This window comes from Aureobasidium pullulans (assembly GCF_000721785.1).
Source record: "Aureobasidium pullulans EXF-150 unplaced genomic scaffold scaffold_22, whole genome shotgun sequence".
Classification (NCBI taxonomy): domain Eukaryota; kingdom Fungi; phylum Ascomycota; class Dothideomycetes; order Dothideales; family Saccotheciaceae; genus Aureobasidium; species Aureobasidium pullulans.
The window spans coordinates 356,517-377,435 of record NW_021941042.1 but is presented as its reverse complement, the minus strand read 5'-3'; the positions used below and the strand labels follow the sequence as shown (position 1 = coordinate 377,435).

The window sequence follows — 20,919 nt, the reverse complement described above, 5'->3', positions numbered from 1 at the left end:
TCAAAAGGCACCTTTAGCAAGACTTGGATCATTCATCGCAAGACATTCCGCATCATACATCGACGGGTCAACGAAGGAGGGTGCAGTCTGATTGTTGTATGCAAGTCTCGCCAGAGTCGGCTTGTCAGAGCTATACTCTGGCCAGCCAATTTCACTCAGTCCTTGCGAAGGATCACGAGCAAATGCAGCCCAAGCTCTCATCATGTACCGTGACACTTCGTTTTCAGCAGGTGAGTTGGGCACGCCGCTGACATCCTCAGCAGTACCGAAGATCATAGTGATGTCCGTACCATGATAAGCTCTGCTATCAGGATACAATCGCAGATTGTCCCACTCTCCGAAATTACGGTAGCGCCAGGAAGGGACACCGTACTTTGCTCGATTTGCAGTTTCTGTACCCGTTGGGCAGGTGAAGCCAGCAAGAATGAAGTCTACCCATTGCGCAGATGTCAATGTTCTGTTCGTCGCCCAAGCAGCGAGCTTGTAGAAGCCTGCTTCATAGTCGGTGTTGCCGGCAAGGTATGGTATGTTTGCAAACTCTCCCTTGGCAGAGAGGGAAGCGTAGTCTGGAAAGACAGTGTTATTGTCGACAGTGGGATGGAAGACTGGTTGGTACAGGGTTGTTGTTGGCTCTTACGGCACTTTTGCAATAGCTTTCAGGATCTCGGAGGTGTTTCTGCTGCGCATACAAGACATCACATCGCCAGAGCTGCCGCAACCGAGAAAAGATGCGGCCGTATACCAATACTTGGCAGACATGTCGGGCGTGTTGAGAGCGAAGCTGAGGGCCGTTCCAGATTGCGAAACCAGTCCAGCGACAATGGGATCCTTCTTCCATGCATAGGAGTAGAAGTCGACAGCAGAACCACCGGCGCTCTGGCCGAAGATGGTGATGCGGTGCGGATCGCCTCCGAAGCCCTTGATGTTGTCGCGAACCCACTAGATGGCCATGCGGTGGTCGAGGAGACCGACGTTTTGAGTCTCACCGGGCGCTCCTGGATAGCCGAAGATGTTGACGCGCTGGTTGATGGTGACAATGATGACATCTTCCTGATCGGCAAGATATTCGCCTCGATAGAACAGACTGTTTGAACCAGGAATAGTGTACCTGCCACCATGAATCCACAGCAGTACTGGCTTCGAGCTCGAGTTGCTGGAAGCTTTGGTCCAGATGTTGAGGGTCAAGCAATCTTCGCTCTGAGAGTTGTTGACTTGATCGACGAAGTTCATGTACACCCGACGGCCAGTAGTGGTCAAGCCAGGATAAGTTGACGGTGGACCAATGTTTGCCGGACAATCTGGAGAGGAGGCGGACGCGTTGAGGAGTTGTGTAGACTTGAACTTCTTGGGTGCGGCGAAACGAAGCGAGCCCAAGGGTGGCTGGGCATAAGGTATGCCAAGGTATTCGGAGACTTGGGATCGGTTGTAGGAAGCATGGCCAACGATGAGACCGCTGGTGGTGTTGACCGTGGCACCGACGAGCTGCTTCTCATGGCGGTGTGCATCGACAAGAAGCAGCGAGAGGAGTGTTGTACAGAGACGGAAGAGATTGAAGGCCGTCATGGTTGCTCGCGAAGCAATGGCAGTTTCGAGGCTGTAAGGCGGCTATGGCCAAGGGCGAGGGACGCAGGACGAACGAGCGCCGGCAGGACCTACATGAATTAGAAGAGAAGACGACTGAGGCTGTGCGATTGCGGGTGAAGATCGACCATTTTCTGCACAATGACACAAGAACAAGGATGCTGTATAGCGTATGGAATAGATTGCTTAAGCGAGATGTCTTTGACCTACCATGACTGGCGGCGAGAAGAAAGGTTCAGCATGGCGACGAGAGACAAGCACAGATAAACAGTCTATTCGCTGATTGTGTCGCAGCTGCGGACTTGCTCACAATGCTTTGGCCTACCTTGATCTGTACGGCAGCGCCTCTTCAGAAGTCAACCCGGTTTGGTCAGAGCGCCTGAACCTTGGGTCTGAACAAGAAGCTTGTCTACGGTGGAAGCCTGACGCGCAAGAACTTCATGCTCCGAGGATCGACCTCGGACTGACATTGCTGTCGGCGACAGTGGTTCTTCGCCCATCTGCTAGTGTCTCTTGTTGCTTGCTTGTGCGCTCATGCTGGGCCCAGGTCCGACGATCCGTCTGTTGAAGACGCATCTGGTTGTGGGCGCACACAGTTGCTCAAGACTCCACCCTAGACTCAGGACTTTGGTATGTGTTCAATTCCGTCTCTTTCTTGTTTCCTCCTCTTTTGTGATGCGACAGGGCGACATGTGAGAACCGAAAGCTTTGTGCCTTGATTGCGCTTGTGGAGGCAGAGCAATGACCCAAGTTTTGAGCCTTCGGATAGCGTTCAGGGTACGAGTACTGGCGAATAGCTTCTGAGACGGAGAATTGTGCTTGCGCTGCGTGTGCTTTGTAGGATGCGTGTGCGATTGTCGGGTCCGAGGTTCGGCATGCATGCGGGCGGGCGGACGGCGCCTTCGGAGGGGATATGATGCTGTATCGATTTCCAGTGCGAGATGTTCTACTGGCGAGTGCTGAGTCGTTTCTCAATCTCGTGAGTTGGCGAATTGTTGACTTGGAAAGGAAGCACCGCGGGACGCCGCGCGAAAGAAAGCCGACCTCGCGGCAGATAGTCGGCCAATTCCGCCTGACCCGTCGACAAGAAGGAAGGAGCTCCAACCTGCTCTTGCCATTTACGCTCATGGTCGCATTCGTTCGAGAATATTGTCGCACCTCCATACTCGTCTTGCGTTGAGTTACTGAGCAGGGTGGGCTCCCACCGTCCGGAATTGAGAGTTACAGCAGCGCATCTCTCCCATCTAGTTCTGTCTGCTTGGTTGATCATTACATTCGTTCAATGCCGCTTATCTATACAGTCGCTCTAGAAACAAATGCTTTCGACCCCTCGTATCCTACAAATATCGTCCCGCTATCCGACCTTTCCATGTCTACCCGTGTACTCGATCCGCTCCTTGCTGGTCCATCCCATTTTATCTCTTCCTCGCCGTCGATCGATGTGAAGCCCATGCCTGTCCATGTGATCACAGGCCTACGAATCACCGCTCGTGGTGGCTCGATTGGCCCCAGTGCCAGCGGCAACATGACCACTTTTCCACTGTCATCGTTTGAAGAGGTGGAACGCCGGATCTTGTGAACAAATGGTTGCAACAAGGGGAAAGACGCCGCAATGGTGCCCACGCTCAGTTCCAAGAAACTCCAGATGAAGTAGTTGTCTTCAAAGTACTTGTCCTCGGCAGTGAAGTACACCCACATGGCATACGTCTTCATACCTCCGCAGACGACGGCCAACCACCCCAGGCTCAGCGCCGCGCCCAGCAAGATCTTCTTGACAAGAGACACTTTCATCCTGTAGACAATCGGGATGGGCCAGAGTGCGAGGATGCCGTCCGTCGTCATGTTTATTACGCTATTCCAAAGTGCGAGGCCTCTCCAGACTTTGGTCGAGATCATCTTTGCGTCCTTCTGCTCGTCGAGGTGCCAGTTGGCCCTTAGCGGAATGCAGGACCAAAACAGAGTAGAGGCGTACACCAGTGTACAGATTGTCATGAAAACTGTGTCGGTCAGCAATTGTTAGAAGTCACACATCATGTCCACGACTTACTCATCAAGCCATACAGAGCCCTTCGAGCCCACCTACTCCGACCAACACGGATGAGGAAGAATGCGACACTACACTTGAATGTGCAAACTCCGAGCATGAGAAAAAGTTGGTGAGGGAATGTCCACAGCAAGAAGTTTTCATACTGCGGTATCGAGACCACGGCGATGTGACGACCGAGAACTCCAGACTTCTTCTCGAAGATAAAGCAGATCCAGCAACCAAGGACAAAAAGCGCAGTAACAAGGATTGATAGGTCTTCCCAGCCGAGTCGCCGCACCATGAATGCTCGAGCATAAAGTCGCAGTGACACGATGACGATCGAGAAGAAACAAAAGAAACCCGTCACAGTCAGGATCCGTGACGAGACATCTTCGGCCAAGTATTCCGGGCTATGGTGCGAGATGTCGCGAGACAAGAAACCTTCCAGGACATGCATGTTGCGAAGTGATGATGGTATCAGACATCAACAAGGCCAGGCCAAGCCTTTGGACGACAGTAAGGATATCCGCCGTTTATATGTGAGGAGTGTGATCTGGACCGATGAATGATTTGTGGATTGAAGAGACGGAACAGAAGAGGATGGATGACAGGTCTGGCCCCGGGGTGCCTAGACCAGGTATATGTGTTTGGTACGACCCCAAACCAACCCCAATATCTGGTTCAAGGGTATGTACGTGGCTCAAGCCACATTCGCAAATCCCTCCTCCAGCAAAGTGGGTATCGACTGGTATGCTGATGTCAGGAAGCTGAAGACGAGGGTCAGAGCAGTGGCTTAGCGGTTTCGCAGCCGAGGCCAGCAGAGAACAAGCGAAGAAGGTTCTGTTCAGGTGAGCAACATGGCCTCAAGTTGCGACAAAAAAGCAAAGGAAACTAGCTTTCGTCGAAGGAGCCGAGGACAGACTCGGTGGTAAAAGTGGATTTCAATCAGAGTGTAGAAGGATGTCAAGGGTTGTGAGACATTAGGGACGAATTGGGAGAGAAAGACTATTGGCTAGCCCTGCCATATTGACCAGCAGAGAGCCTTCAACTGTCGCGTCCATCTTTCTTACCTGTATACCGATCCTGGAAGAGTGCTTCTCATACTGCGACTTGTCTTTTCCTATATCACTCATGAGATATAATCACGGGTTGTGTGCGCGAGCCTCTTCCAGCATCTGACCAAGGTGACACGATGCAATTCTGAGAACTCGACCGTCCAGATTCAGCGTGAACGTTGCTGACCAAGACTGTGCTGGGTGAAACCGCATACTGAAAAACTACAGGACGTTGGAAACGGTTCGAACCTGTTCGGCCGCAACAACCGTCGTCGCATGCCGAGATTGCAGAGACATCGTTGGATTCTGCCACGCGACACGCACCCAGGTGTGGAAGCCGCTTGTTCAAAGTACCGACGACGGGAAGGACAAGTCCTGCAGAGCGGAAAGCTGGTGATGATGAGGTGAGATAAAGCAAGACAAGTCGTTGGAGGAACAGGAAATCGAGATCGCAACAAGAATGACATGTGCGGTATCACTCGTATACTCTCGTACTCGGCCTTCGGCAGCATGAAGCCGAAGCGGCAGGTCTCAAGAAGGAAGGATGTGCAGAGGTGTTCCTTCCTTCGAGTTTGAGATCAGCAGCAGGTCTCATGTCTTCAACCTTGCCATCTCGCACCGCTCCGGATCTACTCGGTCGGTGGATATACAGTTCACCGTATGTTTGGCCAATTGTCGTGCACCGACTCTTCGTAAAACAATCGACTCAGGCTTTTCGCCGTGAGCAAGACCCTGGTCAATGATCCTTACTAGTACTGACATCGCGGTATTGCAAAGATCGGGTGGTTTCCACAGGCTGTTTGTGACAAAAAGTAATGCAGAATTCTCTGAAACAGGTGTACATTGGACGACTTGCGTCCCTGCAAGCTGTGCTATTGATGATGCTCATCGGTTTCTCGTTTTTGTGATCGTTGGATCCCGAAACCGCGATGCTGGCAAGATCTCCGGGCATATCACACAAGTTTTCATAGGGACCACTTTATCGGTTCACAAAGCACTCAACGATTGGAAGCCAGTTCGGGTTGGGACTAATTGCTATGTAGCGATGCTAATTGCTCAGATGCACTCACAAGGTCGTCTTTGGACTTTCATCCGGACAGCACGACTTGCAAGTCGCTCTCAATGCATTAAAGGCCACAGAAGTCGTCCACCCTTGGACCAGCGGTCGCCAGTTGCAAAGTCTTGCCTCCTTCAGGAAACACAACAAGATCACTCGCATTTTGTTTGAACTGAGGCCAAGCGAAATATCCACCATCGGAAGTGTTGAACCTCTTCGGACCGGCAGCAGGATTCTCTGCAAAGCTTAACCACAAAGCCTCCATTGTCTGGCTGACAGAGTATTCGAAGCTGGTCGAGTTGCCAGGGCCATATTCGTCATGGGTGCCGAACAACAGAGGCAGCTCTGCACTGTGGAAGGCACCGAACCAAGAAACCGGAGAGATGTTGCTGAAGTTTCCGGTGTAGAGGTAACGATAGGTAGGGTATTTTGTTGAGTCCAGGTCGCGACGGGCTACGTCTCGGGCTACTGGACAAGCGATGATGGAGAGAGTCGTGTTGACAAGAGTCGCGTTGCCAGGGCCAGATGGTGTGAAGGGCACGAAACCTGCGCCTTCGTTCGTGTTTGAGCCGGTGATGAGTGGCTGTACATGTCTTGTCAGTATATTGTTCAAACATTGCTACAACCAAGGAAACGTTGGAGAGATTGACTCACCAGCTGAGCAAGGTGACCATGAACAAGGCGATCTGTGTAGTTGGTAAATACTGTAATGTTGTCGTCCGAAGGCGTGAAAGAGATCGCAGGCGTCTCTTTGCTAATGACATAGTTTGACAGTGCACTTTCCAACGTCGTGGCATTGACGTTGCGAACACAGGCAAGCTCGGCCGATGCATTCAAGTTGCTGCAACCAACAAGTCCGGCCAGAGATGTGAAGTTGGAGTGCGTTGGGTCAGACTTGGCGATGATTCCAGTAGCACCTGAGTCCGCAATGAGGCTAGCAACAATCGGATCGTCCGCAAAGGCATAAGGGTAGTTGGCAACACTTGCACCACCAGCAGACTGGCCCCAGAGCGTGATTCTGTCGGGGTCACCACCGAACTGAGCGATGTTCTTGGAGGTCCATTCTACACTACTGGGGGTAAGCAGAAGTTGAGTCGCGCGGAAAGCCGCATACTCACGCCTTGCGTTGATCAAGCAGTCCAGGATTCTGGTGAGACAAAGCCGCCGCGTTTGGGAAGCCGAAAACGTTTACTCGATAGCTGTATAGCATCAGTTACTGTGATGAGCCTGATCGACGGAGTAGCTTACTTCATGATGACCACAATGTGCGATTGCGTTCTCTGAACCCACTTGTCCGGAATCTTGTACATCGAGTTCTGACCTCCACTTGTGAAACCGCCACCAGGGATGTAGAGGAAGACAGGAAGAGGCGAGCCTTTTGCATCAATGCCTTTCAACGAGGGAGTCCAGATGGAAAGGTAGAGACAGTCTTCCGATTGTCCTCCACTGATCAAGAACTCACGCTCATAAGCGGTATAGATGGTTGAGCCATTCGAGAACTGCTGCATGCAGGAATTCGGAAGGGTGGTGGCGTTGATGAGCTGTTGGCTCGAGACAGGATCTTGCGGTGGAGCAAATCGTAGAGGTCCAACTGGGGGTTGGGCATATGGTATGCCGAGGAATTGACGGACATCAGGGGCAGTCTGGTTGACAAATCCTTGCAATTGACCACTGGTGGTATTGACAGTCAAGCCATCAGTCGAGGCCGCAGAAGCGAGATGAGTGAGGCACATGCCGGAAACGGCAAGACCTTGGAAGAACATTGTGTTGTTTGAGAAAGGTTGCTTGGTGAGGTTTCCATGCTTGCAAGAGTCAGGATGGTTCATATACCTTTCACTACATGATGACCGAGGTCATTTCCGGGAAGCAAGAATGGTAACCGAAGTCCTGAAGATAGTCGTTGAAGGCTTGCAGACCGTCGAGGTGACCCCGCAAACTTTTATACGGCAGGCATGTCGGCAAGGCACCACGCAGATCAGCACCCCATGGAGACCCCACGGACTCGAACATCGGTGCAGTCCGCCCCGATTGATGCAGCGCGGGCCGACCACTGTAGAAACAAGATGTTGAAGAGACGCGTACCGGACCAAGTAGGAGTTGAACAGCTCATGTGCCTTGCGAAATCGCGACGTGCACCAGACTCTTGTGCTTGTCATTGCTGGCTTGCGAGTAGGTTACTACGGTGTAAATTACACATGTTCAGTGGAGATTTGAGAGGATATCAAAGTGTACGGGTACAGAACATGTGGTTCCGAAGCTCGTTCGTGTTTTTGGTGTTGTGAAGAGCTGCAGATCTGCGAAAAGTTGTCGACGCAACAGGAAACTTCGTCGGCGTTTGACGGAAATGACGTCAAATATCCTCCGAGGTCGCACCTCCCCAGCTCGCACGCCCATCGCGTCTCATCTTGATTTTGCTGCGACAAAGTCCGTCGCCGGCGCGACTCCTGTGCTAAATATGTAAAAGAGATATCTGCGTGCTCGGGAACAGTACTGGATGAGACCACTAACAGGAAGTTGACTTTCTGATTAAAACAGCAACTCTATTCAATTCATTCCTGATAAAGGCGCCGCGCAACCGTCTGCATGTCGTCAACAATTACCAAGCCTCCATACTCACAATCTCTCACACCTTCGACTCGGTCTACCATATTGTTCCGTCAGCCCCCTTCCAGCCTTTGCGTCTCACGACAACCAGCGCATTTCATCAGGAGCACTCCGTCTAAACGAATTCTCCTGCTCCTTCGCAACGAGTGAGAGGAGGGGCGCCCTGTTTCTTGCTGCACATGGAGATGGCACCGGAAATCCAATCAATACCAGCATAACTGCCCTCGCCATGGTCATCGGCCATCCAGGTACCGACTTGCTTATAGCTTCCCGGACAGCCCTGCATGGTACGACCATAGCGACGAGTGACGAGAGGTCTGGTGATCATCACGCCGCAGTTGCCGTCCTTGACAGTTCCTTTGGTAGTGATCGAGCTCTGTGTCGTCCAAGTACGACTGAACTGGACACCAAACTGTGCCGTCAGTCTGTCGGCAATGAGTGTGGGACTACCGCTTCCAGTAATGGTGACTGCATTGGCAACAGTGTCTATGCAAACACTAGTCAGATGGACAATCTTCAGCTCGAGGCATAGGTATACTGACATCCTTTCATGACATTAATGTCCATGTCGCCAACAGCGCATACCACAGGGGACATTTGAACGTCCCAGTCGACGAAACGCTGCGTGGTGTCTGTGACAACAGCAAAAGTGCCGTCACAGCTTGCTTGACGCTTGGTCAGAGTCTCATTGGACTTGAAGATGTCGGCAGACAGATCTGTGGCATTGAGAAAGGCTTCATCGACCGCAGGCTTCTCGAGAAGGATTCCAGCAGCCTCAAGCGTGGATAGCCAATCACTCTGCTTGATGGTTTCGACTGAATCACTCGAGTGGTCAGGAATCTCTTCGAGTTGTTTTCTTTGACGGCCAGGACTTACTTGCACCGTTCTTATTCAAGACCATGACGTCTTCAGGAAGCACTGCAGATGCAGCGCTTTCAGCACGAAGCACGAGAGGCGAAGCCATTGCAGCTGCGGCATGCAGCGCAAGTACAAGGGAAAGAGAAGGAACCATATTTGTAAGGTGTTGATTGTGTGTATTCAGGGCAGGCGGAGGTGATGAGTGTGGATTAGATATCGTAACTGACTGCAAGAAGATGTTGGTTTATATATCATTGTCCATGTCGTCGGTCCATTCAGTCTCCAACGCATCGTGAGTCTTGCCAAGTGCCACATACTGCTGATGGGCAGGATCGACTATCCCAATGTCCTTGCTGTCAGATACGGGCACTTGAAACACACTACAGCGGATAGGCTTTGGTGTCCGAGTCGCCGTAAACACCCACGTGGAGAGCCTATATCGGCCCGGGTCGTGATCTGGGGAAAGTTGAGGCGACCGAAGGCCTCCCCAGACCTCATCTCTCATGTCAATCGCTCCGATTTGCGTTACAGAAACATTTTCAACAACATCGGATGACTGTTGGTCGGAAGTTTGCGCAAGAGCCTGGTCTGTTCACGACTCTGACCGAACCTCATGCCCTGAAGCCTGTGCGTATCTCCAAAACAGAAGGATCAAGTGAGTTGTGACGATGGCAGAAGTGAGACATTTCTTGGACAGAGTTCAACGTACTTCCTAGAAACAGAGCATGATACAGACACAACCAAGATGCTGTTCAAGTTTGAGAACATGGTATCTCGTCCCAAATGCCTCACCAGTCCGACATGCTACCCTGCATTGAGTCAGTGGTAAGATATCAACGAACACAAATATAGCATGCCTTACATTGACTGTGCGCTTCCAAGAACCTCCTGCAGATGTCCAAGAGAACCGTGATGTTAGACTCGAGTCTGAACACGAGTGGTTCATTTGCCGTCGTCTATCTTGACCAAGGCAACACGCGTTTGACTGATCACTTTGACAAAAACTTCAAAAGTCACGCTCCGGAGTCGAAGAGCATATAGAGACAATGTCCCGCACGTCTTCAGTCAGCCAAACACATCCCTTCACCTAATCTTTTCTGCGTCCGGTCTCTTCGACTCTACAATCGCCCATCTTATCCCCAGAATGAAGATCGTTCTGTGCTCCCTGTTCCTCGCAGCTCTGTCCTACCGGTACGGGGTTTCTATCTTATTGCTTCTCCCGGGAAATCAACTGACCGTATGCTTCAGGGTCGATGCTAAACTCCACAACTCTGCGGTCTGCGTGACTGGCAGAACCGAAGCGCCCATTGGAGGTACTGGCTGGAGTGTCAGCTATAACTGGCAAAAGAACTACGAGATCGATCTCAAAGCCACAGAGTGCGCTTGTGGCTACTACAAGCAACGCAACACTGGCGACAACCAGTGGGACAAGTGCGAAGACTGTACTTACGTACGTTTGTATCTACTACGGAATCTTACAAGCTTACTCACAATCATCTCAGGACGGACTCCAGTGCAACTCAGCTGGCTGGCACATTGGTGGTGACGAGGTGAGAGAGGTGCCCTGTACTGATCTTATGCTCTTGACTAACTCGCTCCGTACAGATGAACTACTACTGCACCAAGAAGTGCAGTGCGCAAGGCTCAGAGGCCAACTAAACAGGCGAGATCCGGCAAACAACTAGAGATATGGATAGTTTCGACTGAATAAGACATTTCTCAACCTCAAAAACGGCACACGTCAATAGATCAGATATTGGATATGGATGAATACCCGCGAGTTGAGAGAAGTGCGACGAACATCGGTCAGGTAGGCCTATTTAGCACTTCTGAGCACCACCACCAGTTCCCTTGGCGTAGGCACCATTTGCATCTCCGAGGCACTCAGCTGCATCTGCTGTCAGTATTTATTGACTTGAGATGTTAATTCCGAACACGACTTACCAACAGTGACCATCTTCAAGTTGTTCTGCTTGGCCCAAGTGATCAATCTTGGGACCAAATCTCTGACAGTGTTGGCGTAGGTCTCGTGAAGAAGGGAAATGTGACCAAAGCCGTCAGGAGTCTTCGGTCCAGCACTCTTGAATCTCTGCTCGCTCTGTGAGACTGAGAGGCCGTTCCAGTCCTGAGAGTCAACACTGTCGGTGATCATTCTGTAGCCAAGGTTTCTCATGGCGGTGGGAACGTTGCCACCAGTCTTGAGGTAGGGGGGACGCATGTAGGTGGGCTTGACACCAATGATGTTGACGAGTGCTATTTCCAGCTTCTGCATCTCAGTGGTGAGCTGGGCAACACTCATGCTATCGAGAGTCTGAGGATGAGTCCAGGTGTGAGAAGCGACTTGGTGTCCGCTCGAGTAAGCGGCCTTGACAGCTGCTGCTCTGTCATAGATACAGCCGTACAAAGTACCAGTGAAGAAGAAGGTGGCTTTCGCTCCTGCTGCATTGAGAGTGTTGATGAGTTCTTGGGTGTATGGTCCTGGACCGTCGTCAAAGGCAAGAGCGAAGAGGCCAGGCTTGGTGCACTTGGTGTAGACAACACCAGCGGCAGGGCTGCTTTGTCTAGCCTCCAGGAAAGGATCAGGAATAGCCAATGCAGCAGCCATACCACTGAGAGCCAACAAAGAAGGGAGGAACGAGCTTAGATGCATTGCGAAGTACGGCGTCCTTGTTTGAACGTTGGAATTTTGACTGGGTTGATGTTGAGTCAATGTTGGGTAGAAGCTGCGTTATATGCGTTGATCGATGTGCCAAAGCTCACCTTCTTGCCTGTTCATGAAACAGAGACATTTCCACAAATGCATGTTTAGTGTCGTCTACATGAACTATAGCCTAATCTCTATACCAAGACTTACCTCGAAAGTTTCGGATTCGGCTTGGCGTTTCATCTTCCGTACAAGCGATTGGTATAGACCGATCCAGAGTGCCTTGCCATGGATACCAAGAGAACTAGTGCTTGTTCAAGCTCTTTCTTCTCCGCATCACATTTTGCCTATATCAAATTTGCCATCATAACTTCTCCTTCTTCTAGACTCGGTCGTTTGGGAATGTGGCGGATGACTTTCTTCGGATGTCTGCAACAGGCTTTCGTAAGAGTAGGAGCTACTGATAGAATAGTACGCAGTGTCATAGGATGCACAAGCCATACTTCGTGCGCGGCCTCAACTTGCACTCACTTGGTCAAATGCATCCACATTGCTCTGAGCTGAGTCATTACAATTGGATGTCACCCCTACAGAACTCACTGCTACTTCGATTTTTCTTGCAAAAATCTACCTATACTATTTCTTATGACGTAGAAACTTAAAACCACAGGAATCACTCCACATTTACACCGCTGTCCTGCTAGACTCAATACTACTCAAAGCCCAAATCACAATCCCGTCATCTTCCATCAAAGTCACGCGGGTCTTGTTCACGCTCTACGTTGAACACATGTAGCTCGTATTGCCGATGCCTCTGCCATCAGAAGTTGTGTCCCAGCGGAGCGATTCTATGTCCAAGAGCCTCATTGCACTGTCGAACCTTAACATTGACCGGGGCTGCAGATCAGTCAATTGCCGTATAACAGTCCCTTGAGACTGCAAAGAGCAGTTATGACGTGACGTGTGTCTTTTCATCCCATCGTGCACTACACAACAGTTAGTGGACGGTTCTATCCGCCAGCTTGAATATGTTGAAATAGCAATCAACGTCTCTTCTCTTTCCAGCTCGAATATCCATCTCAGCTTTTCATTACCTCCCAAAGTCTTTACGTACAAGTCACTCACCATGACGCTTCGTCGACCATCCAGTGATTCAGACTCATCTGGTTACTCCTTCTCAAGCGACACATCAATAACCTCCAATGATAGCTTAGGAGCCACCCCCATGCGCGTCTTCCTCGTCCAGACAGCAAGGGGTCTTTTCTCTTCTTCGGGTGGATACAAAGCCAATATCTGTCTACTGCGCCATCTCGCCTCACGTGGTCATGTCGTACGCCAGCTTTGCTACTCCTATCGCAATGAGGCCGAGGAGTATGTTTCGAAGATGGCTACGAGCGGGCATCATCAGCAATTGCGCAAGAGAATGCTGCATTTGAGATCAGACTTCGGCCAGCCAGGGACTGACGTGGTTGTCAGCGACTTGGTCATGGATGATGGTGTTGAATTTGTGGCACTGGAGAGTGAAGCTTTTGACGCCGCATTTGGTGGCAAGGAGAGCCTGCACAAGGAGATGGGCAGAGAAACGGCCCAGTATATCGAGGTGATTGAGCCGCGGCAACACTGCGATACCTTCCCACAAACCTGATACCTGTAGTTCTAACTCTTACCTTGATCAGACCGGAAAGTCATCTGCGCGGCTACTCGACTTTGTTTCCTTTCTTCAGAAGGAGATTGCGCGGTTCTCGCCGACACACATCATCTCAAACGATGGACTTTCCATACAGGCCAGTCTTGCTCTGAACTCTGCCAGTACCACTGTACGCCGCGTTGCTGTCGTACATACTGCTGAACAGCTTCCCTTTGGACCATTCTTTGGGGGCATGCCTGGGCATGCGAGCTCACATCGAGAGCTTGACTGTCTTCGGCAGCTGGACGGGATCTGGAGCGTTTCCAACGCCATCAAACAATACGCTCTGGACCATGGCCAACTTGACACGAGCTTCTTCGTGCATCATCCGTGGACGTACTTGGAGGAAAAGAAGCACACGATGCCCGCCCAGCACCACAACTGGGACAAAAGGTTTGTTGGCATGATTAATCCTTGTGTGGTCAAGGGCTCGCATATCCTTGTCGAACTTGCCAAAGTTTGCCCGTACTTCGACTTCCTGGTGTACAAAAGCTGGGGCTTTGATGATGATATCGGCAAGCAGATGCAACACTTACAGAATATGACGTGAGTCCGAAACTTGACCTCAGTCCAATTGAAGCCAAGAATACTAATTACCTACTAACAGAACTCGCCCGACATGTACCAACATGGAAGACGCCTGGAGGGACATCAAGGTTCTCCTCGTTCCTTCGGTCTGGTTCGAGGCGTGGGGCATAGTGGTGGTTGAGGCCCATCTTCGCGGGATCCCGGTCATTTCTTCCAATGCAGGCGCGCTTCCTGAAGCCATGCTCGGACTCGATTATGTCATTCCAGTAACCACTGTCGACGGAAAACGTGATGAAAAGGAAACATACATCGTGCCTGAGCAGGACATCGCACCGTGGGCAGACGCCTTGAACGAGCTCATGACTGACAGGGTCAGGTACGAGGAGGTCTCAACCAAAGTGCGGGAGACCACACAGCAATGGCTGAAGGACACGGATGAATCGGCGCTGGAACAGTGGTTGGTCGGTATGACGAACCGTGTGGATTGAGTAAATAAGTAGGTGACGAATACAAATAAACCCGAGTTTTCAAGCCGATTTGTTCGCAGCTCAAGGTCGTAACAGAGCCCGTGTTGTTGCTTAGTTAGCGACATCTCAAGAGCCTTCTCTTCACACCTCGTACGGTCCGGCGTCCGGGAGACTCCTCGATTCCATGGAATCTCGTGATATGATTGTACATGATAGAATATTAATCACTAGGTTGTGGATCATGAAACAAAGTTGGACGCGATCAAGGTGCAGGGGTCGAGAAAAAGCCCAAGCTTCTCCGCCCCTTTGGTCGCACAAAACCTTACCGGAAAGAGCGTCCACAACATTGTCATCCTGTCGACATGCATGAATGACGTGCGTTCTTTTTGACTTATTGCGATCGAAAGGTGACACCTTTCTCGTGATAACACATCATCACGCTCAGCTGCTATCACGGCAATGCTCATGGTACCGTCAAGGCTGCAGCTATCATCATGAATACTGAATCTGCTGTAAATACTCGAATATTCATCTTGCAATCACAGTGATGTATACATTGTTAATGTCACCACGAGAACACATATCCCGCTATCAACCAGTGAGATAAAAAGAGCGATCTTGGGTGTGTCTTCTTTTTGAGTCAAAAGTGCTATCGCTGCACTTTGTCGCTTCCATCGTGTCACTCCATGAAAGCTTTCCGCAGTGTGCTCGCTGCCCAAGAGTTGTATCGATTTCGCCCATCTTTACTTCCGCCGAACAACCACACTCTCAGCTGTCAGCGTCACAGCAGCAGCGGTGTCATCAAAAAGATGCCAAAGCTTGATGTTATCAAGAGCGAACGAGTGTGGTGGAAGGAGAGCGTTGTGTATCAGGTATGTTGTTGTACCATAACTTGTTCGGCTAAGGATCCTGTTGAAGACTGACCGAGTCATAGATCTATCCTGCATCCTTTCGAGACACCAACGGTGACGGCTTCGGTGATGTCCGAGGCATCACTTCGAAGCTAGACTATCTAAAATATCTTGGAGGTGAATGGTCTGATCTATCGTGCTGTGCTGTGCTGATATGTCGTAATCGCAGTGAATGTCATATGGATCTCTCCTAGTAGGTGGACACAACGTCTCAGGGAATCTTACTCATAGATGGATAGTATACAAGAGCCCTCAGGTCGATATGGGCTACGATATCTCTGATTACATGGATATTGACCCCATATATGGCAGCTTGACTGATGTTGACGAATTGATCGCAGAGCTAGCCAAGCGGGAAATGAAACTGATGATGGATCTTGTCGTAAACCACACTTCAGATCAGGTTAGCGATTTCTCACACTCACATGTCGCAAGCAAGCTCACTGTCCACCAGCACTCTTGGTTCCTGGATTCGCGCTCATCGATTGATCACCCAAAAAGAGATTGGTACTTTTGGAGAAAAGGTAGGGTCGAGAAGGATGGCAAACTCGGGCCCCCGAACAACTGGTGTCGCACATTAGACACGACCAAATCAGCCTGGCAATGGGATGAGAAGACACAGGAATACTATCTATCGATCTTCTCACCAGAGCAACCTGATCTCAATTGGGACAACGGCGAGGTTCGTTCTGCAGTACATGACATTCTTCGATTCTGGTTGGACCGTGGTGTTTGCGGTTTCCGTATGGATGTCATCGACCACATTTCCAAAGTCCAGAGTCTTCCGGATGCCAAAAAGACGATCCCTGGACAGTACTACCAACCAGGCAACGAGTTCTTCGCCAACGGTCCCCGGCTGTATGAGTTTTTGAACGAGATGAGAAAGGTGCTCGACGAGTATGACACAATGACAGTCGGCGAAATGCCATTCATCAACAATGAGGACCAGATTATCGAAACTGTGGGACTGCAAGGACCACTCAACATGGTGTTCCTGTTTAAGCTGTTAAACATGGACAACGAACCTGGCCAATCGAAGTGGTCATACCATGAGTAGGACGCCACAGACATGAAGCGTATCCATGAGCGAACGCAGCGCTTGATGATTGACCGTGACGGCTGGAATGCCATCTTCAACGAGAACCACGACGGACCCAGATCCATCTCACGATTCGCAGATGATAGTGATGAGTGGCGTGCATATTCAGCCAAGATGCTCTGCACCAAGGCCGCAACACTTGGAGGCACGGAATACATCTACCAAGGTCAGGAGCTTGGCATGCGGAACATACCTCCAGACTGGACGATCGAAGAATACAAAGATATCGAATCTCAGAACTACTGGGCGGCGTAAGTTTAGATGGCTCTTGGTATTCCTTGACCTCGACTGATGAGCATCAAACAGTGCTAGCACGCAATACGCAAACAACCACCGGAAGCTAGATTATGCACGCAAACTGCTTCAACTGAAAGCTCGCGACCACACCCGAACCCCGATGCAGTGGGACTCGTCTCCAAACGGCGGGTTCTGCAAAGCAGACGTGAAGCCATGGATGCGAGTCAACGACGATTACACTGCTATCAATGCTGCAGCACAGCTGAAAGACCCAGAATCCGTGTTCGCCTACTGGAAACGTTGTTTGGAATTTTGCCAGAAGCACAAAGACACCTTCATCTACGGCGGTTTCGAAGTCTTGGATCCTGAAGACAAGGATGTCGTGGCTTTCGTGCGTTTCTCAGAGCATGAGAGCTATGTTACTGTCACGAACTTTACTGGCAAACACGTAAACTGGTCGGGACTCGGAGACGTCAAAGTCAAGGAATGGGTCATTGGCAATTATGGTGTCGACGATCACAACAAGGACTTGAGTAGCACAGTCTACCTGAAGCCATGGGAAGGTATTATCGGGAAGTGCTAGATGATGAGCCATGTCACTGTTCGTTATACCACTGTATGAATGATAAACGTACTAAAAACATTATTGCCTAGCTCAAACCAAATATAAGAACAAGTAACGCCTGCCGGACACTTTGAACATCACCAACACCTCGCTTTTAATCGTTCATATCATACAGGTCATCATCATTTCGTTCTAACTTCTCACTTGGGGATCATCTTTCCAAGGTTCTCAAGTGTAGACTCCTCGAATGCGCCGACTTGGGCGCCAGCATTGGTCGCATCATCAGTGAGCTTGACCATCAAGGGTATCGCCATTGCTCTTCTCGATCTGAGCCAGGAAATCCTGACCCATAGCCGAGATCAAATCAGCAGCTCCATTGGCAATCTTATCACCCTGACGCTTGACTCTGGGAATGGTCTTGCCAATACCCTCAAGAGTCTTTTCCTCATAAGCACCAATCTGAGCACCAGCATTGGAAGCGTCATCGGTGAGTTGCCCATCAATGGTGTCACCGTTACTCTTCTCGATTTGCGCAAGGTCGTTCTGACCAAGAGCGGAAAGAATGTTGGCGGCTCCGTTGGCAATCTTGTCGGCTTGACGCTTGGGCTTTGTGGAGCTGCTGATGAGAGCTGCAGTGTTGTCTTCGGCGTTCTTGACGCCATAGCCAACGCCATTGTCGGTGCTGCTCAAGATGGAAGAGCAAGCGTTGCCCTCGCCTGCGAGTTGGCGTCTGCCGACCTTGCCGCTCTTGATCAGAGCTGCCGTGTTGTCTAGGGACATGTTAATCTTGAACATTGCTTGCTGTTCGAGAAGTAATACGTACCCTCAGCGTTCTCGACGCCATACCCGATACCGTTGTCGATACTGCTCAAGATAGAGCTGCAAGCGTTGCCTTCACCGGCCAGCTGAGGAATGGGAGCTGCGAGGACAAATGCGGCCTGAGTGATGGCGGCCAAGATCAGGATAGACTTGTTAAGGGAAGGCATCTTTGACTTGATATGGGGATTGGAAGAAGCTGGCACTGAGGCTCGGTGAAGAGGAGATAATCTTAAAGTGAGGATTGTTCTTGTTTGATGATGATGATGAATGGCACGATCGAGGAGGACAGGCAGAATTTATGTTTGCTCGAGACAGAGATGCAGATATCAGACACTCACTAACATGCAGCATAGCATCATACTGCATCCTCGAGGATTACTGTTCCGCCAGACAGAGGGACACTCCGGCCTCTCCGTCGTTGTGTGCTGACTTCTTCCGGTGTCGAGTACTGTAAATCCGTGTAGTGTTATGCTTTGAGGCTTCTTGATGCTTTCTGTGAGCTCGGCCGAGACGTAGGATTGGCATTTGATTCTCTCTAGGAGTATATCACCAATGCTGATCTGACTCTCGTTCGGAATAGTCAAGCTGTTAATCGAAAATCCTTGCTCGTGAGGACTTTCTTCCTGAGTATCTTGTATGTTTTTCCGCGTGTTTACGTCGTGGTATGATGACCTCTTTGGTGATGGCGAAGGTTTGTGGAGGATTACCGTGACTTACAGACGGCTCATCTCACTTTTTTATGGGCAGACCGAAAGCTTGGGGTGATGAACGCGATTTGCATGGAGCAAGGAGCCCGCATATCGACCATGCTAACAACGAGCCCTGTCTTGATAGGTACAGGCGAAGAGCCGAAGTCGTGGGGTCTTGTTTGTAACCAGCGACATGCTGAACGTAGCATCCCAGGAACCGATAGTTCTGCTGTAAAGTGACAAGTAGACGGATATTGTGTATCTATCGTAGGCTGTTGCAAAGGATCTCGGATCAAGTCAGAGGCGTATTCCAGAGAGGTGACTTCTGACAGCTGGACGTGGGGTCAGTGACGACCCTGAGACCATGTATAGGGGTCTGATCCGCCCAGTAAATGGCACTAGCATAAGGTCAGTGTTTATCATAGAAGCTTGATGCAAAGTCAAGGATTCGGCATGTCCGGTCAAGCAAGACCAAGCAAGTGGGAGCAGACTTGGCGTTACGATAGAGGCGTTCGCGTGGCTTGATGGGTCCATATTGCGGGAACAGTGATTTATCAGCTTGAATATAAGCATACTTTCCGCGGAAGACGACTGTCCAGAAGAGCAGAACACATCTCGTGTTTTGCGAAGTGTAGAAACTCAAAGGCGGGATCCTTCAAGCTGAGGTCTTTGGAGTGGATTGAATAATTTGGTCGACGTCACTTTGCTTGAGAGTAAACTCCGTGCCGCAGGATACGGATACGGGTCACACATGGCATTTGCAGTACAGTACGCTGTGCAACACTGGTGATATGACGCAGATTGAGAAGCGGAAAGCCGGGGGTGTGTGGATTTGACCGGCAATAGATCCATAACCTATGTCATGCTACTACTCTACAACTGATCCTGCCACTTGAAGGCAGGCTTGAAGCCAATTTCTTTCTTGGCCTTCTCAATCGACAGCAAAGTGTCGTTAGGACCGGCAGTTGGGTTGTACTTGACACCAGGGAAAGCTTTCTTGACGAGCTCCTCGTTCGATTGTCTCATGCAGGTGTCTTCTGCAGCGATGAGATACTGGTGGTGACCCTTGGTCTTGCTGTCCAGCGACTTGGAAACAGCCTGACCACCGTCTCTTGCATCGATATATCCCCAGCAGTTCCAGTAGCGCTTCATCGGGTCGTCCTGCCATGCGTCGAAGGTCTTATACTCTTCCGGCAGCATGACGTTGCTGAATCTCAATGAGATGATCTTGACTTCAGGGTCCCATCTTGCGTATTGCTCGGCCAGTGTCTCGCCGACCAACTTTGACAACGAGTATGCCGATTCTGGCTTTCTCTCATGGTCTTCTGTGATGGGCAATGACTCGGGCATGTGAGGATCGAAAGGAATACCGATGAGGGTCTCTGAGGATGCGAGGACGATGTTCTTGATCTTGAGCTTACGGCAAGCTTCCAAGACGTTGTATGTGCTCATTGTGTTGGTGCGAAATTGTCTTGAGCTGTTGGTCTGGCCGGGGGAAGGAATAGCTGCCAAGTGAACGACGGCGTCGATGCCGCTGTAGGCCATGTCCTGAACGGTGTTAGTCGCAATGGCCATGGTCTTTTAGTGAGGGAAACGCACGGTGGTGAGGAAGGTCTCCAAGACAGCGCCCATGTCTTCCAGGTCAATCTCGACGAGGCGGTAGGCACCACCAAGGCCGGACTTGCCATCCTCACTGATACCAGGAGGACGACGAGTATCGACTGAGATGACCTCCCAGCCCTCGTCGGCGAGGTATCTGACTGTTGAGCGACCGAGCTTGCCGCTACCACCAGTGACAATGACTCTGCGCTTGTTCTCGCCTCTCTTGGCTTCGCCGAGGGCGAGCTTGTCTGTGAATGAAGCTTGAGGACTCATAATGACTTGATTGATGTTTGGAATGATGAAAATCGATTTGCCAACAATGTGAGGACCAGCGCAACATATAACGACTTTGAAAAATGTTACCTCCGGCAAGAAGGCCGCGCTTATGTCATGAACGCGTTTCCCAGATCTTCAGCCGCATCTTTAAGCAGAAGGTGTTCGGCAGGTGAGTTCGGTATAGTGCACAGCGAGCCAATCATACCTTGAGAGT

The 20,919-nt window shown here is 50.6% G+C and overlaps 10 protein-coding genes across 10 annotated transcripts; 3 read left to right on the top strand and 7 right to left on the bottom strand.

The window, feature by feature from the left end:
* Positions 1 to 1,563, bottom strand: M438DRAFT_377241 (carboxylesterase; the record flags this gene model as incomplete). The annotated part of the gene is made up of 3 exons (XM_029908719.1): positions 1 to 605; positions 690 to 939; positions 973 to 1,563. 3 exons carry the CDS (start codon positions 1,561 to 1,563, stop codon positions 1 to 3), a joined length of 1,446 nt encoding a protein of 481 aa, XP_029757114.1.
* Positions 1,564 to 2,874: 1,311 nt separating this feature from the next.
* M438DRAFT_280913 (uncharacterized protein) lies at positions 2,875 to 4,064 on the bottom strand (the record flags this gene model as incomplete). Its single annotated transcript, XM_029901196.1, has 2 exons — positions 2,875 to 3,578; positions 3,629 to 4,064. 2 exons carry the CDS (start codon positions 4,062 to 4,064, stop codon positions 2,875 to 2,877), a joined length of 1,140 nt encoding a protein of 379 aa, XP_029757113.1.
* A 1,725-nt stretch (positions 4,065 to 5,789) lies between these two features.
* M438DRAFT_280821 (chlorogenic acid esterase precursor) lies at positions 5,790 to 7,452 on the bottom strand (the record flags this gene model as incomplete). The annotated part of the gene is made up of 4 exons (XM_029901192.1): positions 5,790 to 6,302; positions 6,374 to 6,788; positions 6,838 to 6,918; positions 6,968 to 7,452. The coding sequence occupies 4 exons, from the start codon at positions 7,450 to 7,452 to the stop codon at positions 5,790 to 5,792; spliced, it is 1,494 nt and encodes a 497-aa protein (XP_029757112.1).
* A 705-nt stretch (positions 7,453 to 8,157) lies between these two features.
* M438DRAFT_348565 (uncharacterized protein) lies at positions 8,158 to 9,095 on the bottom strand. Its single transcript, XM_029906171.1, has one exon. The coding sequence runs from the start codon at positions 8,865 to 8,867 to the stop codon at positions 8,439 to 8,441; it is 429 nt and encodes a 142-aa protein (XP_029757111.1). The 5' UTR covers positions 8,868 to 9,095; the 3' UTR covers positions 8,158 to 8,438.
* A 1,174-nt stretch (positions 9,096 to 10,269) lies between these two features.
* On the top strand, positions 10,270 to 10,856 carry M438DRAFT_408480 (uncharacterized protein). The gene is made up of 4 exons (XM_029909955.1): positions 10,270 to 10,372; positions 10,430 to 10,631; positions 10,684 to 10,731; positions 10,787 to 10,856. Exons 1-4 carry the CDS (start codon positions 10,326 to 10,328, stop codon positions 10,838 to 10,840), a joined length of 351 nt encoding a protein of 116 aa, XP_029757110.1. The 5' UTR covers positions 10,270 to 10,325; the 3' UTR covers positions 10,841 to 10,856.
* Positions 10,857 to 11,001: 145 nt separating this feature from the next.
* M438DRAFT_280701 (glycoside hydrolase/deacetylase) lies at positions 11,002 to 11,831 on the bottom strand (the record flags this gene model as incomplete). The annotated part of the gene is made up of 2 exons (XM_029901180.1): positions 11,002 to 11,069; positions 11,126 to 11,831. 2 exons carry the CDS (start codon positions 11,829 to 11,831, stop codon positions 11,002 to 11,004), a joined length of 774 nt encoding a protein of 257 aa, XP_029757109.1.
* Positions 11,832 to 13,209: 1,378 nt separating this feature from the next.
* On the top strand, positions 13,210 to 14,528 carry M438DRAFT_280712 (uncharacterized protein; the record flags this gene model as incomplete). Its single annotated transcript, XM_029901181.1, has 3 exons — positions 13,210 to 13,425; positions 13,502 to 14,058; positions 14,120 to 14,528. 3 exons carry the CDS (start codon positions 13,210 to 13,212, stop codon positions 14,526 to 14,528), a joined length of 1,182 nt encoding a protein of 393 aa, XP_029757108.1.
* A 705-nt stretch (positions 14,529 to 15,233) lies between these two features.
* Positions 15,234 to 17,337, top strand: M438DRAFT_399634 (alpha-glucosidase; the record flags this gene model as incomplete). The annotated part of the gene is made up of 7 exons (XM_029909428.1): positions 15,234 to 15,379; positions 15,442 to 15,535; positions 15,588 to 15,611; positions 15,658 to 15,821; positions 15,873 to 16,406; positions 16,476 to 16,768; positions 16,824 to 17,337. The coding sequence occupies exons 1-7, from the start codon at positions 15,317 to 15,319 to the stop codon at positions 17,335 to 17,337; spliced, it is 1,686 nt and encodes a 561-aa protein (XP_029757107.1). The 5' UTR covers positions 15,234 to 15,316.
* A 65-nt stretch (positions 17,338 to 17,402) lies between these two features.
* Positions 17,403 to 18,553, bottom strand: M438DRAFT_104302 (uncharacterized protein). Its single transcript, XM_029898664.1, has 2 exons — positions 18,143 to 18,553; positions 17,403 to 18,089 (listed from the first exon to the last, which is right to left on the bottom strand). Exons 1-2 carry the CDS (start codon positions 18,303 to 18,305, stop codon positions 17,602 to 17,604), a joined length of 651 nt encoding a protein of 216 aa, XP_029757106.1. The 5' UTR covers positions 18,306 to 18,553; the 3' UTR covers positions 17,403 to 17,601.
* A 1,147-nt stretch (positions 18,554 to 19,700) lies between these two features.
* Positions 19,701 to 20,702, bottom strand: M438DRAFT_280728 (NAD(P)-binding protein; the record flags this gene model as incomplete). The annotated part of the gene is made up of 2 exons (XM_029901184.1): positions 19,701 to 20,375; positions 20,427 to 20,702. 2 exons carry the CDS (start codon positions 20,700 to 20,702, stop codon positions 19,701 to 19,703), a joined length of 951 nt encoding a protein of 316 aa, XP_029757105.1.
* Between the last annotated feature and the right edge of the window lie 217 nt (positions 20,703 to 20,919).

Bases quoted from the DNA above. Each gene is read 5' to 3' on its own strand.
- M438DRAFT_348565 (XM_029906171.1), bottom strand. From the start codon at position 8,867: ATGTCAGTATACCTATGCCTCGAGCTGAAGATTGTCCATCTGACTAGT.
- M438DRAFT_408480 (XM_029909955.1), top strand. From the start codon at position 10,326: ATGAAGATCGTTCTGTGCTCCCTGTTCCTCGCAGCTCTGTCCTACCG. The intron at 10,373-10,429 runs GTACGGGGTTTC...CGTATGCTTCAG, and splicing joins CTCGCAGCTCTGTCCTACCG to GGTCGATGCTAAACTCCACA. The intron at 10,632-10,683 runs GTACGTTTGTAT...CAATCATCTCAG, and splicing joins AGTGCGAAGACTGTACTTAC to GACGGACTCCAGTGCAACTC.
- M438DRAFT_104302 (XM_029898664.1), bottom strand. From the start codon at position 18,305: ATGCCTTCCCTTAACAAGTCTATCCTGATCTTGGCCGCCATCACTCAG. The intron at 18,090-18,142 runs GTACGTATTACT...ACATGTCCCTAG, and splicing joins TGGCGTCGAGAACGCTGAGG to ACAACACGGCAGCTCTGATC.